This window comes from Triturus cristatus, chromosome 3_1 (genome assembly GCF_964204655.1).
Source record: "Triturus cristatus chromosome 3_1, aTriCri1.1, whole genome shotgun sequence".
NCBI lineage: Eukaryota > Metazoa > Chordata > Amphibia > Caudata > Salamandridae > Triturus > Triturus cristatus.
Genome location: NC_140583.1, coordinates 723,532,696 through 723,551,813, shown reverse-complemented (window position 1 = coordinate 723,551,813; position 19,118 = coordinate 723,532,696). Strand labels below are relative to the sequence as shown.

At 47.0% G+C, this 19,118-nt stretch overlaps 1 protein-coding gene across 1 annotated transcript in view; it reads left to right on the top strand.

The window, feature by feature from the left end:
* Positions 1-1,825: 1,825 nt before the first annotated feature.
* LOC146860861 (uncharacterized) overlaps positions 1,826-19,118 on the top strand; it is a 62,324-nt gene continuing 45,031 nt past the window's right edge. Inside the window, exons 1-3 of the mRNA XM_085646385.1 lie at positions 1,826-1,867; positions 5,432-5,528; positions 15,439-15,546. Coding sequence (XP_085502511.1) covers positions 5,440-5,528; positions 15,439-15,546 — 197 coding nt within the window. The 5' untranslated portion in view covers positions 1,826-1,867; positions 5,432-5,439. The remainder of the gene's footprint in view (positions 1,868-5,431; positions 5,529-15,438; positions 15,547-19,118) is intronic.

Genomic DNA, 19,118 nt, shown 5'->3' with positions numbered 1-19,118 from the left:
CTGTAGGTTAGGTAGGCACCCAGGAGCTGGGCAGAGGGGGACACAGGGCGCCGGGTCGAGAGGTGTATTTTGGCGTCGGGAAATCTTACCCTCTGCTGGTCGCGGTTGGGGGGGTCCGTGGAGTTGAGGCTGCAGGCGTCGTCAGGAGCGTCAAGGAGGGTCCTTGGGTGCTGGATTCTTGGTCACAGTCGCCGGGGGGATGTCCTTGTGGTCTTTGTTCACTCAGGCACAGGCCAGGCTCATGGGTGCAGAGTGTGCTGGATTTGCAGTTCCTGGCTGGCACCAGGGGATGTTGCTTGTTTGAGCAGAACTACTGCTTCCTGGGGGAGGAGGCTTTGGCACCTCGCCCCAAGATGTGCATTGTTGCAGGCCCACGAGAGCGGATGGCTCTCTACCCAAGGGGGCCAGCAACCTGTCTGCTGGGTGGCAGCCTATGCAACCTCTCAGTCAGGACACGGGTTGTTGGTTTGTTTCAGGGGGCAACTCTAAGTTGCCCTCTGTCGTGCATTTTACATTAAATCCCACACTGGCATCAGTGTGAGATTAATGTGCTGAGAAGTTTGATACCAAACTTATCAGTCTTCAGTGTAGCCATCATGGTGCTGTGGAGTTCGTATTGACAACCTCCCAGCACCTTATACTCTTAATGGCAGCACTGAACTTACAGTGCCCAGGAATGGACCTGGGTACTGTAGGGGCACAGGGCTCATGCACCTGTACCCACACCACTGGCATAGTGCACCCAGCTAGAGATGTGACTGAGGTATGCCAGGGCAGTGTGTTTGTGGGCATGGCACTCAGGGATGTGTGCCATGTCGACTCTCTGTTTTGTTTTGCACCAAGACACTCAGCCTGCAAAGGCAGTGAGTGTGTCAGGGTACAGGGCCTCTAAGGGTAGCACAATAAGTGCTGCAGCCCTTAGGGGCCTTCTCTGGTCACAGGGCCCTGGGTACCTAGGGTACCATTTACACTCAGTCAAAGTACATCAGCAATTCAGCAAAAAGTGGTTCATACCATGCACGAAAGATGGCACTTACTCACACAGGGTGATAGTTTTTGGTGATAGGCTGTGTTAAGAAAACTGCCACTAACTAACGCTAACGCCAGTTAGCGGTAGTTCTTGTACATTTGCCCCTATACTTGGCCTTGGTTTCTCTTTTTGGTTGGAATTCAGCTCCACAGCTAAGGAACACATTTGAAGACATTTCTCCAAACGGATCTTACTCCAGAAGCCCGAATCATGCTGCCGTCACTGGTGAAGAAAAACAAGGACACGTTTGCAGGGAATTCTACACAGAGTACACACTGCAGCCACAAGCTCTTTAGAGGAAGAAGCAGGCTGTGCAGGAAATGACGCAAAGGGTCATTTCTACCTAGCTCACTGACGACAAAACCGCAATATTGTACACAGTCTACCAACTAATATTGTAGTGTGCTTATCAAATAAAATAAACATGCAAGGATCCGCTCAAACAGACAATTACCACATCAAGAGGAGATTACGCCGAGCGTCCGTGGCCAATTAATCAGCACCTGTTAATGTCATGCAGGAAGGGTGGAGGCCGCTCCGTGGAAGTGGTGTGTTAACAGTACAAACAGGAATCGGAACGTATTGGCTGGAAAGGCCCATAAATCCATCTGCCACAGTCCTGCATATTACCAATGAGATCTAATCTTCAGAAGCTCTAATAATAATTTGCTCATAATAAATGTGTATTCTATCCCCACGCTTCTCTAGTAATTGTTCAACTAATGACTTCCGATGTTGGCGGAGAAGCCTTTAAAAGGGTTGGGATGCTCACACTGGTCCCTGTGCCTTCTTGGATGCTTGAGGGACATCTTTGTGACTGCACGTCTCAGTGGTACCGTAAGTATCTCACTTGTCTGTGTGGGCATGTGTACATTTCGGGGTCTCAGTGAGTCTGGGCGGCATTAGCTGGTTTGAGTGTCGCCCTTGGCAGCTGAAGATGGAGCCACAGCTTTTCAGTGACGGTATTAGTCACTTTCAGTGTCACCCTAAGTATCTCACGTGCCTGTGCAGGTGTTAATAGGTATCACTGCCGCAGTGAGTCTATGGGATTTTAGTCGTTTTCAATATCTCCGTACGCACCTACAGACTGAGCGTGATTCGTCTATGGGGCTGGCTTTCAGTTTCAGTGACTCAGTGAGCCTATGGGGCATTAGTCGGGTTCACGATCACTGCAAGGACCTAGAGACTGAAACGGACCTGTCTGTGGGGGTAGAAGTTGTCATTTTCGGTGTCCCTGTAAGTCTCAGGGGGCATTCGTTGGTTTGAGTGTCACCCTTAGAACCTAAAGTTTGTGCCGGACTTGTCTGGGGGGTGTTAGTCACTTCAGTCTGGCAGTGATTCTAAGGGGACATTCGTTGGTTTGAGTGTCACCCTAAGGATCTAAACGTTGAGTCTGACTTGTCTGGGGGGTGTTAGTCACTTCAGTCTGGCAGTGAGTCTAAGGGGACATTCGTTGGTTTGAGTGTCACCCTAAGGATCTAAACGTTGAGCCTGACTTGTCTGTGGGAGGATTAGTCGGTTTGGGGTTTTCAGTGAGCTACGGAGCTTTTGGTCGGCTTCAGTGTGTCACTGTCAGTGTCACAGAGAGTAACTTGAGGCTGCCTCGTGCCGCGAAGGGCTCGCTCTTAAGGTGGATACTGGTCAGGTGTATGAGATGTGGGATTCCCCGGCCGGAATAGTTGGAGATGTTTCCCCGCCCTGTGCCTAGTATTCTTCCTGCAAGAACCCTCTCAGCCTGGTGGGTCTCTGATCACATCCGCCCGCAGGGCGCCCCTCCATCAGGCACCGAACAGCACCGCTGCCTGAGGCTGATCCTCGTGTGTAGTTTGCATCACATGTCTCTCGGTGTGATGCGCGGATGCATGCAGCTGACATTGTATTTGGCGGTTCTTATATTGTTGTGAGTGTCCCACAGTGGCCCGGACATTGCTAATGCAAGTGAGGAGCAGGGACGCTTCTAGAGAGGACTTAGAGGGCAAGCCATCCTTGAAGCGAGAAGCACACTTCAGGAAGGAGGGGCTTTGGCAGCGCTGGATCCCGACGATCCACAAGTGAAAGTGCAATAAATCACTTATGGACAGCCATAAAGGACCCCTCACCCCCATCAATCCCAGTGAGAAGGGTCATAAACAAACCACGCCTCTTCTGCTGGTCTACAATTTCTAGTTGGACAGCGATTGACAGGCTTGATCCGCCTTGTGTTTGGGAGAGGCGGGAAGCAAACATTTGTGTAAAAGGCAAGACACTGCCTTTTAGTGCGAGCTTCGTCCTAGGGTCAGCGAAACTCGCCTGGCACGCTGCCAGTGTGCCTAATGCTGTCATTCACCCAGATGCCTGCATTTTGTGCGGCCTGAAGCTGGTTGGCATTTCCTTAGCTGTGCTCAAGTTCTTCCTGTAGTGCAAGCGGAAGTTTACAATAGAGTCTAAGGGTTGCAAGGCAGGGAAGTGAAATGAATACCCTTAGTGCCTGCAATCCTAGAATAGTAGAAAACATTTTGTCCAATGTGTGCCTTGGGACATATTTTTTCTAAATTGGCGCCTGGGTTCTTTACTTTATGTGCGGTGTTACTGGTTGGCTGTTCAATCGATGAATTGCAGGCACCAACCTTAAGTGTCCTCTGAGGTTTACTATAGGGACTTGCTACAGATATTAAACATAGATCTATTAAACAAATTAACCAAACATTGTTAGAGCAGGACCCCAGGGGCAAATATCATATACAAAACTGAAATATTACGAGTAGCACCTTGGTGGGCCTTCCACTGAAGGCGGAAAACCCGGAGCCTCCATTCCGCCAATGGATTGCCCTCCGACAGGTAATAGGCAGTGGTCCATCGTGATGAGTGTTGGGGAAGGGCCAGGAGGACTAAGCAAGTCATATGGCCCATGCCTGCTGCCTCCATCTCTGCCTCAGCCGTGCCTAGTAATGCAGTCTTAGTCCCATGGCTTGGCCAGATCTAGTTTTCATAGGTCCAGTGAACCATGCTTATACACTTTATTTTGAACTTAATCACTAAGGTGTTCTTAGCTGTACTTTACTTAGAATCTAGCCAATGCCTACTATGGTGAGGCTGAGCAGGGCCAAATTTCTTTCAGAAGAAGGGATGATCACTTTCTTTTGTGAAGGGGTCCAGCCCCTCGGCGAGCAATGCTCTGACAAGAGTGTTGATGGACGAAGCAAAGAGCTCAGGATATTGTGCACGTATTGAGCCCGGATTTGCTTCTCCGGTTCAGTCTGCCTGCTTTGCAGAGACTTTCCATTAGGCAAGTCTCTCAACTCTGACTGCTAAATAAGTAAGACGTGCAGCTATGATTGGGTGGGAGCTAAACTGGAATGCTGACAATGAATACAACGCGTTTGAGGGGGCATTCAGTCTATCAGTAATGGGGATGCCCTCCTTATAGTTTTAAAGCATCTCAAAATGGTGAGACAAAAACAGTGTAGGGCTGGTCATTAATTGATCAGTGTCTAAAGGTTTGCAGGCCCTGTGGCTTTTGCTAGGGCTTAGTAGCTCTTCTGAGTTTTTATGATTTTATAAAATTACAATTAATATCAGTTCTAAAGATGACGGATACTCGTAGTAATCAGTTTAACAGTGCGACTGCGAGCAGCAGAAGATGTAAGCCTCCATGCCACTGTGCCACCGCAGGTCTGTTTAAAGTGACTTTACATATCATCACGAGGCTCGTTCTGGGAGGGCTCCAGGGAAACCTCATACAGCAAACCATAGCACACTGTACAAAGAGCTAAAAACATAAGGATGAACTGGAGGTTAGCCAATGTTCAATGTGTTGTTTATGTTCAGCAATCCTACGAATTTCCCCATGAATATGAAATGTTTCACTCTCACTACCCCAAAGAAGTAAACATTAGTTATGACATTATTTATACAAGGCTTACGTCCCTAACAATGAGATACCACCTGAAGCACCCAAAGAACGCTAATGTGGACCCTTCCAACGTGTCATCCTCATCACACTGATTTCTATACTTCCTTACTCGGGTGCAAGGTTCCTTCCCTCCCTTCATCCCTCCCTGCTGCTATGTAGCCTGTGTTTGTGGTACTGCTCGGTAACACCAGCAAGACCTCTGGGGGAAAGGTCTGATAAATATGTCCTCAGGTCAAGAGGACAAACTCTTAAACAATTAGGCCCTGATTATAAGCCTAAATTTCATTAAAAAACCCTCGCCTAGAAAAAACAGGTCCTCATAGTTATTCCCTACCCATGGGGATTAACCATGTTAGGTGGATTTAGGTGCATAAATTCCAGCTGTGAAACAAGCTCCTCTGTTGGCTCTGGGCATCATTTTAGATTTGGAATGCTGTCACATGAAAGGGGCAGCTGTTTATATCACTCCTAAGCAACCTGTCTCCTAACAGTGTGTCTCTTCTTCTCAGGTGACAGAATGGCCCTTCTGCAGATCCGACCTTGGCTGGTCTTCACCACACTCATGATTCTTTTCCAGCTTGCAACAACATTGCCTGCCCTGGACAGGTAAGATACCCACCCCAGACCCGCCGCGTCCGAGCCGACTCACTCTTACTGATCTACTCTCATAGGATGATTTAAATGTGCTTAGCCAGAATTAAATCCACTCACTTACCTAAGAAACTAGAGAGTCAGATATGGTCGAGATGTTCTTTAAAATCTAAGATTCCAATGTTGATTAAATGACAATATTAAAGAATTTCAAATAAGATCTATACATAACCACGGAGAGATGTGTCTTATTACCTACAAACAAGCACCGAGAATTTGAAGGGCAGAGAAATGTGTCAGGTCATTGCATTTTTGGCTACAATAAAAAGAATGATCTCTATTCTAAATACTGGCCTTCTTTTCTAACTAGAAGTAGTTAATGTGCAAACTGAGACAGCTGTGTAGGAAACAGCACATGTCCTACCCCTCTGAAATGTGAGATAGGTTGACTGACCTGTGCTTGAAAGCAAAGCCACCATTTCCAAATTCTGTCAGCACATGTAACCCAGGCCCCAGACTCTTAAAATAGAGTTTTGTGTAAATCCAGGTGCAATATTCCAATGCTGTGTTAAATTTATTGTCCTAGGAGATGTGAATTTGCTCTGGATTTAGGGCTGATGGGCTATCAACAAGGAACCACTTGCAGTAATTACCTTACCTTGGCACTAAAACATCTAAAATGGAAATACAATTGTGCTATTCCCATATAATTAGTACAAACAGAAAGGTTTGTGCCCTGTTTGTACTTTTAGAATTAGGGAGTTGGACGTGAGTTGGACGTTGTGGAGTGTTAGAGTTTTTCAAGAAGAGTACTCCTGTAGAACTGCTTCATTTGCTTTTAAGGGCTTTTGTCAATTGCCCCAAAGAGTTTGATTTTAGACAAACGCATACATTACTCCTTCTTCTTAAAGCTCTCACTTGTTTGTAATCTTAAGGTAATGTAGGGGATATTTACAAGCCTCTATCGCCACAGGAACGTCACTTTTAAAGACGTTCCTGTGGTGGTACGGACTTCCCGCTGCCTTGTAAAAAAGGGCACTCTTTCATGCTGTACATAGCGTGAAAGGGGTGGGCAATGGGTGTTGCTGTGGGCGTTCTGCTGCAACACCCATTGATTTTGATGCTGCCCCCTGTTTACAAGGGTGGCATAAATATGGGGCAGCGCCAAAATTAAGACAAAAAATAACTGGTCTTAACATGGTGCAACAAGGACTGATGCTTCATTTCTCCTTGTTTTTGTTGTTTCTATATGTGCTGCATTGAACAGCACACATAAAAACAGCAAACCGATTGTTTATGTGCAGGAAAGTGTCCCTTTCTGCACATAAACAATAATTTTTAAAATGACAAGTTGCAAACTCACATAGAAGTTACAAATCCCAAGAGTGGAATAGGGGAGTGTCTCTCTTTGCGGTCTTCCCAGATCCTCGACAGCCCCTCTAAGAGCTTAAATCAATGCAGCAGCTAGACTTATTACTGGGTCCAAAAGAAACTCTTACATCTCCCCGGACCTTAGATCCCTGAACTGGCTAACTTTTGAAGCCAGAATTCAACAAAAAATCGCATGTCTGACACATAAAGCCATACATCACAACACTCCTAGCTATCTGGCACAGAAACGGGTGCCTTCATGTGGCAACAGATCCTCCAGAAGTGCCAGTAACCTTTTACTGAAACCACAATAATTCAACAAGAAGAAAACATACAACCGGGCAGTCTTGGAGATGGCGCCCAGGATTTGGAATGCACTACCCCCCAAGAAACTAGACGGAATCCCTCTATTGCATCTTTCAAAGAAGAAGTGAAATCTCTTCTCATGTCCAAATTCACATGAGCCAAGTTTATAAGCGGATATACGATTTTTGATTTGTATGGAACATTTTGTTTATTTACTATATACCTGTTTGTTTCCTATATTTACCTTGTAAAATGCTCTGATACCCGCAAGGGTCTTGTTCGCGCTATAGAAAAACTTCAAAATAAATCGCCATTTAAGATTGTTTATGTGTAGGAAGGGACACCTTCCTGCACATAAACAATAATTCCCACACCCCCGGCACCCTTGCACTATTGTACAAGGGTGACTGTGTTGGTGCTAGGCAGCAGTAATTAGAGCTAGCGAAGGGAGAAATGTAGGGCTGCACCGTATTGTGTGAATACGGTGCAGCCCTGTGTTTCCAAAGTGTCAGTGCACGGTGTTAAGCCAAGAAGGATAACGCTGCGCTCCGTCACTTCCCTTGTAAATATACCCCTGTGAACTGGACCACACAGCAAATAAAATAACAAAGAGTTACTGCAAAAATAATTAATTCAGCTCTTAAAAGGAAACCCGGAAAAGTGTTGTTATCCTTGTACTTTCCATGTCTGATGTTAGGAACAAAGAGTTCTTTTCTGAGTTCAAGAAATTGTGGCAAACCAGCACTCTCACCTTGGGAAGGGGCAAGAGTTCTATCGGTCTGAACAGTATGTCCATGCCTACTGTAGAGACGTCCTGAGCATTTGATGTATTTTATTTTATTCCATTTTTGTTCACGTGGCAGAGATAAGCAGTAGTGCGATGTTTTATTTACCATTAGTAAACTGTGGCATGATACACACAGTTGGAAACACTGTTTGAGACTCACCCTCTGAAGTGCTTTACTTGTGCACATGATTCATTCAGAAATGCATTTCTTTGTGACAGTCATAAAAGACCTCATTGTCAATAAATATATGGGAGGCTTTAATTATGTTGGATGGATCGTAGGGGAACTGGGGGGCATATTTACAACGAGGCGATAAAAAATTATCGTCGCTTTAGCGGCCGTTTTCGGCCGAAAAGCGGCGATAATTTTATCGCTATATTAGCAAGCTCACGCTAAGGCGTGAAACCTTGCTTTAGCGTGGGGATTTCTAACGCCCAGCTTTGCATCTCTAATGAGATGCAAAGTGGGCGTTCCTGACCTGACATGACAGGAGAAATGTCGCTAAGCGACATTTCTCCTATCATCAAGCCCCACGCTATGAAGCATAGCGGCAGGAAAAGTAGCGATAACTCCTGTTATCGCTACTTTCCTTACACCTGCTTCAGGACTGACTTAGCCATGATATCCTATGGAAGGAGGATATCATGGCTAAGTTTGTGAGTCCCTATCAACTAGCTAACGTGAGATTATCACTGGGTTTCCTGCGATAATCTCACGTTAGCCAGTTAGCGCTAGGATTTTTATCGCTGATAAGATAAGCGTAAAAATCGATAAAAATCGGCGCTAGCCGGCGATAATTATCCGAGCGCTAGGTGTACTCAGCGATAATTATCGCTGGTTGTTGTTGATATGCCCCTTAGTACTTCTGAACAGCTATGAAAAGGGTAATTTCAATTATACAGAAGGTGATAAACCATATTCCTCTCTCATCTGACCCAGCATTCCTTTCCTTCTGATCACCGCTTTGCCCATGCCTCACTGCAGCATTCTTCGGCTGTCGCCTGCACCGGTGGAATGTGCTTTTTACTAATACCAGCACAAGTAGACACACAAACTAACAGCTGCAATCATAATAATATCTTTAAAAGATCAAGGCTGGTGTGGCCCAATTACTTTACCCTGCGTACTAATAACAAATAAGTGTTTTAATTTAAAAGGACTAAAAGCCAGATGTACAAAGCAGTTTTGCAGTCACGCACACACTAAAACTTACACCATCACAGGGTTTCAGACTCCAAAAGTCGTTTGTACAACAAAGGGGTTTGTACAATCTGCTAAGCTTCTTTTGAGATTCTGGAAAGCATTTTTGAATCTCAAAATGGGGTTTGCAGCTCATTTTGAATTGCATTTCGGAGGGCGAATGAAAGGGGCGTCCTCTCTCAATGAGACGCTTCAAATGGTGGAAGCCCAATTGCATTTGCAAATGGTTGAAACGCTACTGACACCTTAAAGGAAGCAGAAACTCGTCTGCAAAGGTGATTCTGGAACCCGTAGAGACAGTTTCCTTGTGGCATTTGTGCCCTGTGGCCTTGGAGAGAGTAGGGAGTATGGAGTGGTAGAGAGGATCACTGTGTTACTCTCCTGATGCCTTGCCAACATGAAAACATGTTCTACATAGCAGTAACACTGGCTGCTTTAATAAAATGATTCTCATTTGTGATTGCAAACGTAGGTCTACTGTTCCTTGAAGGCCACTGTAACTGTGATGGCAGCCACTCATAGAGGATTTGCAAACAGTGACCTGTCTAGTTCATTAGCAGGTTACTCTAGCACCACCAGTGTATGAGAATGTTGCGATGTGACATGCTAGTATATGGGTCACATTGCAAAATAACAGACAGGTCACAAAATAAGTTGGTGCTCATTTTTCACGTACTATTTGCCACTTGCCTATTAGTACATCTGACCCTGAGTTCTTAGGGCATCACAGCTGAGCAGCCTCAAGCTGACTGTTATGGAGAACGATAGGCGCAACCTTTCACCGGTGCATAGGAAGGAAAAATAAACTCAAACGGAGCTGAAATGTTCACTAGAAAGTCCGCAGTTTTCACTTAAAATTTTATTTTATGCTCTATTAAAAAGAAAATGCAGCTGTTATATAAAAATTATTTCAAGAAGTTGGTTCCATGACAAACATAAGCCAGTCAAGTGATAATGGAACCGGAAAACATGTTGAGTGAGTCATGTGCAAAGGTGTTATTGAAGGGGTCAGGAACTAAAGAAACAGAAATTATGTACAATTGCTGGAGGAAAGCAGCGAGTCTAAATTAAGGCACATTTAGCACCTGAGGAACCTTGATAAGGCCTTATTATCAAGCCCATTATCGCCACTTTAGCGGCAGTTTTCTGCCGCTAAAGCGGCTATAATTTTTAACGTCCTCCTTGATAATATGCTCCAAAAGTTCTTAATTTCGTCATCGATATTTGTTCACAGCATTCTCCAGCGGCTAGAACAAGTTCCTGCAGTGCGATTAACGGGGTGATGTGCAGGAGCAGTAGTATAGAAATGGCTAATCGTCCGAGATTTTGAAGTTCACATATAAAATTATCAAAGCAACATTTTACGAGATACTCTGCATTGAGTATTATAACATGATATTCCATATGTCTTTCCAATACCTTTCAAGATTGGGAGATTCTACAAACGTGTACTCTGCCTGCTGCCCTGTGCACCACAGCTCCTCTTGTGGCTCCGAAAGAGAATGCACTTACATTCATAGAGTAAATTTGGATAGGAAGACTCATCTGAGCACTGGTACTAGGGGCCTTATTAGGAGTATGGCGGTGTGGGAGCGGGACCGCCCCACTCCTGCAACATCAAACCCATGTACAAACCACCTGCCAGATCACGGTTTTTCTCCTGTAGCGGGCAGTTTTTTAGCATTCCCAGGGCGGTGTCTATGGAAAAGGCACCGCAATGAGAACATGCAGGTACTGGTGTGCATGCACACAGGGGGGCACGCGTTGTGCGCCCTGTCTGCATCCACATGGCGTGAGGCACCAGGGGGCCCTGTAGGACCCGTTTTGTTTCCTCACAACCATTGCGGCCTCAATACCACCACACCATCACCAATCGGTTGTGGTGGTCCCAGGGTGGCCCGATCGCCCTGGTTGTTATGGGGCAGTCAGAAGGCCACCACCACTGTGCCCTGTGAGTCTGGCAACTTGTAATAAAGCCCTAAGGCACGGATTACTAGTATGACGGTCCGAGGACCACCAGACTTGCGGGTGCACGGCAGTGGCAGTCCAGCCACCACTGCACCGGTGGTCTGACTGGCCCATTATGAGTTGGGCAGACTGCCCTGGGAGCGCCAACGCCACCAGGGAACCGCCGTTCCCTGGGGTGCTGCGGCTGTCAGAGGCCATAATATGTCCCGCAAAGCATATTATGAGTTTCCTCTCTGCCGGCGGTGTCATGGAGGTTCTTACTCCATATGCACTGTGGCACACAGGAAGCAAAGGGGGCCCTACAGGGCCCCCTGTGCCTCCTCCATATGTGGATGCACACAGAGTGGCAAAACACGTGCTCCCCTGTGTTCATGCACACTAGCTCCTGCACAGCATGGACATTTGAGTCCATGCCGTGCAGGAACCTTGTAGTGCGGTCCCATTGTGGTGCCTTTTTCAGAGGCACCATCGCCTTTGAAAGAGGCACCACCACAGAATCACCACGCAGCCTGCCAGACCACTTTTAAATTGTAATCTGGCAGGCTGGCTGCAGCAACTCTTGGTGGTACGATGGCACGGCAGTGGCATGCTGCCCGCCCACGCACTGCCAAAAATCATAACCGGGCCCTAAGTGTCAAGGATAAGGGTTGCCTACCTGATATGCCTCTTCTTCTGATACTATTTAGGAGCCCAGAGAAGTGATCTGGTTAGACATGATCTGCATCCTAAAGAAATGACCAGCTTAACAAGTATGCAATATTGAGATTTAATAAAAATAGTTTGTGTAAAGAGGGCCTGCTGTATGACGTTACTTCTTAGAATTAGTGCAACCATAAATCACAGTATTAACTCATTACCAAGTGGGAGGGAAAGGGTTTGCTTTAAGTAGTATTTCATCTCTGCCTAGACTACCTGCACACACCACACTAGCATAGGCCTTAAATAACAAATTGTCTCACCTAAAAGGAAAGATCTGGCAGAGACTTTTAGCATATGCTAATAATTAATTATTGTTTAGGTTTGATGGGCCTGGTGCTTGAGCCATTCAGGGCAAACATATTGTGTTAAATACTTTATGATCAGTCATTGACTGCTTTTGCCTTCAACCCTTTAGATGTTGGCATGAAATATTCCCATCAGGCACAGGGTCAAGACTGATTTGCATATAGGTCTGAACTGAGGTGGCGAAGTGAGCTAAAGAATGATGATGGATTCAACCTAGATCTGTGACCGGGGGTGAGTGTCTGAAAAGTTTCAGCGCTCTGTCCATCATCTCCTTGTGTTTGCTTTGTTCATCCTAAGTTGGCAGGGTATGGCCAGACGTGGGTCCCTTGCTCTCTTTGCCACTCGATTCAAGCTAGCCTGGCTGATGAAGGGTATTACCCAGAAACCAGTCCTAAGATGCTTGTTTCGGGTTCAGGGAAGACCTGGCTTGGCAGTTCGAGCTGGACTGTTCCCATGAGGCACAGGGTCAAGACTGATTTTGCATATGGCTGGATCTGAACTGAGGTGGCGAAGTGAGCTAAAGAACGATGATGGATTCAACCCAGATAAGTGACTGGGGGTGAGTGTCTGAAAAGTTTCAGCGCTTCGTCCATCATCTCCTTGTGTTTGCTTTTTTCACCCTAAATTGCGAGGGTATGCCCAGATGTGGGTCCCTTGCTCACTTTGGCACTGGATTCAAGCTAGCTTGGCCGATGAGGGCTGTTAGACCGAAATAGGTCCCAGGATGCTTGTTTCTGGTCCAGGGAAGACATGGCTTGGCAGTTTGGGCTGGACTGTTCCCATGAGGCACAGAGTCAAGACTGATTTGCATATAGCTGGGTCTGAACTGAGGTGGCCAAGTGAACTAAAGAATGATAATGGATTCAACCCAAATCTGTGACTAGGGTGAGTGCCTGAAAAGTTTCAGCACTCCGTCCATCATCCCCTTGTGTTTGCTTTGTTTGCCCTAAGTTGGCAGGGTATGCCCAGATGTGGGTCCCTTGCTCATTTTGCCACTGGATTCATGCTCGCCTGGCTGATGAAGGGTGTTACCCAGAAACCAGTCCCAGAATCCTTGTTTCCGGTTCAGGGAAGACCTGGCTTGGCAGTTTGGGCTGGATTGTTCCCATGAGGCTCAGGGTCAAGACTGATTTGCACATAGCTGGGTCTAAACTCACTTCCTCGCAGCCTGCGTCTGGAATCCTGTCACCTCCTCTTTCGTAAAAGATTGAAAACTTTCCTTTTTCCCAAATAGTATCCCTCCCCCTCCCCTCAGCTCTCCACTGATCTCATAGCGCGGGGATGCCTCCGGGTCACCAGGCGCTCTATAATTCGCTAAATAATAATAAATAATAAACTAAGGTGGCGAAATGAGCTAAAGAATATGGTGGATTCAGCCCAGATCTGTGACTGGGGGTGAGTGTCTGAAAAGTTTCAGCGCTCCACCGTCTGATGAAAAATGGATAATAAAAAAAAGGGTTTCTTTAGTTTCTATATCATACGTTTTCAGATGCTTTAGTTAGCACTTGCCCGATGTGCAGCCATGCTTCTCACCAACTAATTATAAACATGGCAGTCATTTTGGAACAGTATATTTTAGCAGGCAGAGAAAATTGTCTTCATTTTAATCATTCAATGAGTGGTGAAGCAGCACTGGAGAGCGAGCTCTTAACAGCTAAGAAAAGAAGAAAGCTAAACGTTTTCCCTTTGCCATCCAATTTCAGATGCTTGTGTCGGTGATTGCTCATCCATAGACAAAGAAGCATTGGCACACTGCCTGCACAAAGGAAGAGCTTTTGGTTTTTCCAATGTTTGTGTTACTTTGTAGTTTCAAACAGATTAGTTACACCAACTTATTATTAAGAAGTTAATGTCATTTGGGGTAAAACGGTGCATGATGTGAAATCTGCTACCCTAGGTAATTTGGTGAATCGATGTCTCCGAAACGTACAGAGGCTCAAAAGTAGTGCTATTCTCCAAAGTACTGGAAACATTGTAGCTAAGTTAGTTAAAAATATGTTGTTAGATTTCTCTGTGGAAAGGAGAATGGTTTGCACAATGCAGTTTGCTTGTAGATATGTGCCAGATAGCTCAGTTTTCTATACTTTGAGCTATTTGTATCAAAACCATAAACTCATATTTGGATTAAAGGCACTAAATACCCTTTAGTAATGTTTTTAGATGAGGTAGAGGACCCTAATTACATCTATATTTATGGCCGAAACAACCTCAATTTCACCTGCCAGCCATTCACAAAAGGATTACTCCCAGGCATAAACGGACTTACATGTCTTACCAGTGAGTATTTCTCCGCCACAAGAGTGGGGAAACTGGTAGTAGTAAATTTCATTCAAGGGGTGTAAAGTATTTTATTAGAAGGAGTAGTTTGCTCTGTATGTTTGTAAACTCCCAAAACCTGTATGATTGTTGGAATTTACAAACTGAAATTCAACCCTGTACATGATAGGAAAGTTACTCCAGTCAAAGATGCTCTTTGGAGCAGTGCTTAATTTGTGCCGGTGTTTATTTTTCCGATGCTCGGCACCCACTCTTATTTGTAAACACTGGCACATATATATGTGAAACCACCACATGGTGGCGCAGTGTATATATTTTAAAGCAACGTTCATTAGTGAAGCATTAAATCTATTTAATATATGCTAAAATGTTACAACTTGGACTTGAACCTGTAGTTTAAAGTGACATGGGTTATGCCAGCTGCAGTGGGCCTGTAAGTTGTACCTTGGCCCTGGCACTTCATTTTTTTCCATGCCAGGAGGGAAGGAGAACGGAACACCCCCATATTTGCTGGGGATGAGGGTGAAAACCTGTATCCAAGGTGAAAATGTTGTTCACTGTAGAGAATTTGTTTTACAACTCGTAATAAGGGGAATAGACAGCCTTAAATAATCACATGACCACTGTAGCAATATGGCTGAAAACCTGTGCCTTTTCAAGTGTCCTATTGCACCTGCTTAATGAATGGCAAAAAAGTTTAACTGTCCATTCATGCAAAGTCGTTGAACTCGGCTCGTGATTTTACACTTTTTTTGGCAAATCTGTCCCAATTGTTTTTAAACCAGGAAACTGGGGGATTATCTAATCAGATTTTACAAGTTACTGGGGTTTATTCACAGGCCCATTGAGCTGCCTTCGCGTCGGTTTTATTATAGGAAAAATAAGTCCACTGTGTTCTGTCCTCTGGGCTGGTTAAACATGTAAATGAGAATGATGCAGTTTAATTAAAGGAAGCCTCTGAGGAATGTGCACGGGAACGTGTGCAGTAACTATTTCATTTCTTATCCCAGGTCTCTCAGGCATGCCGATGGCACATTTACCAGTGATTTCAGCAAACTGAGGAGTGAGATTGCAACGCAAAAAATACTCAACGACTTACTGAGGAGCCAGAAGCGCAGGTAATGTATATCGAAGATTAAAAAGGCGCCGTGCTTTATTTATTCACCGCTGGCTGACAGCAAGACATTGAAACTAGGGCCTTTGACAGTATGAAAGAAGGGAGATGGCCCTCTTGGGTTCCGCTGGAAGGCTGAACAATATGTGATATGGTATATGTTATTATGTAGTGCTTCACCTTTCCTTTGCCTCACTCAGCTCTCTCTTTAATCCTGATCTCTTTGCCCTGGGGCAGTCTGGTAGAGTTTACCTGGTTGGTCTTGTCATTAATCACTGGTGTCCCGGCTAGGTAGGCAATATTAAACTTGTATTGGAATGCCAGCTTAATTCATTTGTGAACCAGATGAGCCCACTAAGTTAGGGAGCAGGTAAACCTTACTCTATGAGGTTGCCAAGAGCATGAAACACCGCTCCTTTATGGCACAAGTTATTACATATAGTAAATTTAATGTCAAATCACAGCCTCATCTTTATTTTTATAAATCTTTATTATTGGATGTACACAAATCAAAACAAATCAACCAAAACAATACGTCACCAATTGTACATGTAATGACTCTTTTTTGGGGGTATACGACCAGGCAGACCCAGTTATCCCTTTGCCTTTCGGAATCCTCTATAGGTTCACCAGGCGGACCAAATTTTGTCCCATTTCTTAAGGCATCCCCGGCCCTTGAATACCACCTGTTGTAATTAGTGATTTTCCCCATGCCTTTACCTCTCTACATTTCTTGATTCTCTCTCTCTCTCTCACTTCTCTCCCCCTCTTCCCATAATAGTACGTTCCATCCCAGTAGAATCTTGGTGTGAAGCTCACCTTGGAATGTTGGTGTTCCTCACTTGCTCAGCTGGTGCTGGAGGATCTGTACTTGAATAAACGCCTGCCTTCTCATCAACTTGTGTGTGGAGGTGTTTACTTAACAATTGGCGATGATTCAGCTTTGCTGGGGGCAGGGCAGATCCTTTCCCCAGTTACTATTACCAGCTGCCAGTGTTCCCACCTGCTTGGCAGAGAGCGCTGCTACAGAATTCTTGCTGTGAGAGGCACCTTCGTTTATGAGCAGCTCCGCTCATTCGTGATTCTATCCTGGGCTGCTGAGGGAGGATCTCCTGCTTCTGAAATTCTATTTTTGGCTTCCTCTCACCTCCTGCTTTACTCAGCGGTGCCGGTTCCCGGCTTGCCTCTGTCACCCGTGTTGCAGTTAGCGCTCTAGCGTTAGACGCTAGAGCGCAAGGGGATACTACGCAATGCGTACCCCACGAACGTGGCGTACGCCGATGTATAAAAATAAAGGGGCGTGGCTTGAGAGGCAGTCCGCGCTGAGACCGGTACCAGAGTGTGGCATCCATCATTGCGGCTGCGAGTATGCGCAGCGAGGGCCCGCGATAGCGCTAGCAGCGCTACAACACTGGCGACGAAGGTACGGGACAATCGACCCCGTGTGCCTCAGCTGTGACCCGTGCCCCGCGGCAGTCCCGCGCGCGCGCACGTGGGTCCGACGGCCCGACTTGAAACTGCTCCTCTCCTCGGCAGTGAAGCTGAGCCCCACGTGCTTGGTACGACCACCGGTGAGTGCACGTGTGCACCAAATCACGACCCTTTCGGCGGATGAACATTCCCGCTTCCTGCCTGGGTGATTTCTGATTGGCAGCTGTGCCCTGGCTGGGCCCTGAAGCTCTCTAGCCTTCCCGGGTGTGGGGATCCTTTGACTCTGCGGCCTACCCCAGTGGTGTCTACTCCTGCTGTGTTGTGTCCCAGGGAGCCATGGGTGATGATGAGAGCCCCGCCCAAGCGGTGCCACTGCACCCTGCGTCTGGCGTCCTGCCGCCCTTCAGCGAGACTGCTGACCCTGCCACTGCCGCCCCACGCTGGCAAACGTGGATTGGCCGGCTCAATAATTATTTCGCTGGCACCAGAGAAACGGACGGAGCCGTGAAGAGGTCCCTACTGCTCCACTATGCAGGGGAGGAAGTGTATCTCCTATTCAAGCATCTTCCTAACACTGGGAACGCGGACGACTATGATGCGGCCGTGACAGCCCTCAATGCACATTTCGACCCCCAGCTGAACCCTGATTTTGAACACTTCAAGCAACGCCAAGCAAGGCAAAGGGAAGGGGAGTCGGTGGATGCATTCCACGCTCGACTGAGGGTGTTAGCGGACACGCACCTCGTCGGTGATAGAGCCAAGGAGGAGATCAGAGCACAGATAATCTGCGGCATACGAAGCAAAAAGCTACGAACACTCATCCTTCGCCAACCAAACATCCCGATGGCGGATATCCTGGTGCTGGCACGGTCCCATGATCTGTCCGACGCCCACGCGGAGGAGATGGAGATGGCGCTCACACGAGGGGCCGGGTCAGGAGTGACAGTCAAAACGGAGCGGGCCGACGCGGTACAGACACGTGAAGCGCCCCGCCGACCTGCGACCAAGAAGCCTGCGGCCTTGTGTGGATACTGCGGGTATGACGAGCACCCGGGCAGGACGTGCCCCGCAAAAGGAAAAGCGTGTGACAACTGCGGCGTGATGAACCATTTTGCGTCTGTTTGCCGCAAACGATCCACGCAACGAGACCGAAGGGGAAAGAGGCCAGCGAAGAACATGGTGAGACAGCTGTCCCAGCTATCGTTGTCTTCCCACACCAACTCAGGCCGCAAGCAAGCACAGGCCCTGCGGGAGGAGGTATCGGAGTCCGATGATGACGAGGGGGAAACATACCTGGTTTCATTCACCAGAGCCCTCAAGAGCTCGAGAAGACCACAGCCGAGGTGCGACGTCCTAGTCGCCGGATCCCGAATAAACGCCGTGATCGACACAGGGGCGTCAGTCACCATGATGGGGGTGCAACAGTACAATCGCCTCCGACCCAAGCCCGAGCTCCGACGGTCGAAAGCCCAGATTTATGCCTACGGAAGTGACACACCACTGCCCCTGGCAGGAAAGATGACGGTGCCTGTGAGGTCGGATGACGCAGAGATAACGATTGACATACATGTGATCAATCAGGAGGCAGATACCCTCCTAAGCGGGCATGCAGCCGAAGACCTAGGGCTGATAGCATTTCTGCGGAAGGTACAAGAATCCCAAACGACCACCCTGCTGGACCAGTTTCCGGAGCTATTCACTGGCCTGGGGAACATCCGACGACCGCCGGTCAAGCTCCACATTGACCGCTCAGTCACACCCACAGCGTTAAAGCATAGGAGGATTCCCTTCCACCTACGCCCGTTAGTAGAGGAGGAGCTGAGGAAGCTGGAGGAGCAAGGCGTCATCGAGACAGTAACAGGACCCACCCCATGGGTATCACCCATGGTGATAGCAGATAAGCCCCGCCAACCAGGCAAGATTCGGGTGTGCATCGATATGAGGCTGCCCAACAAGGCCATTAAAAGGGAGAGACACATCACGCCCACGATGGATGACATAATCGCAGACCTCAACGGAGCTCGGTGGTTCTCCAAACTGGACCTTAATGCGGGGTACCACCAATTAACGTTGGCCGAAGAGAGCAGATACATAACTACCTTCAGCACACACCTGGGGCTGCGAAGGTACCGACGCCTTAACTTT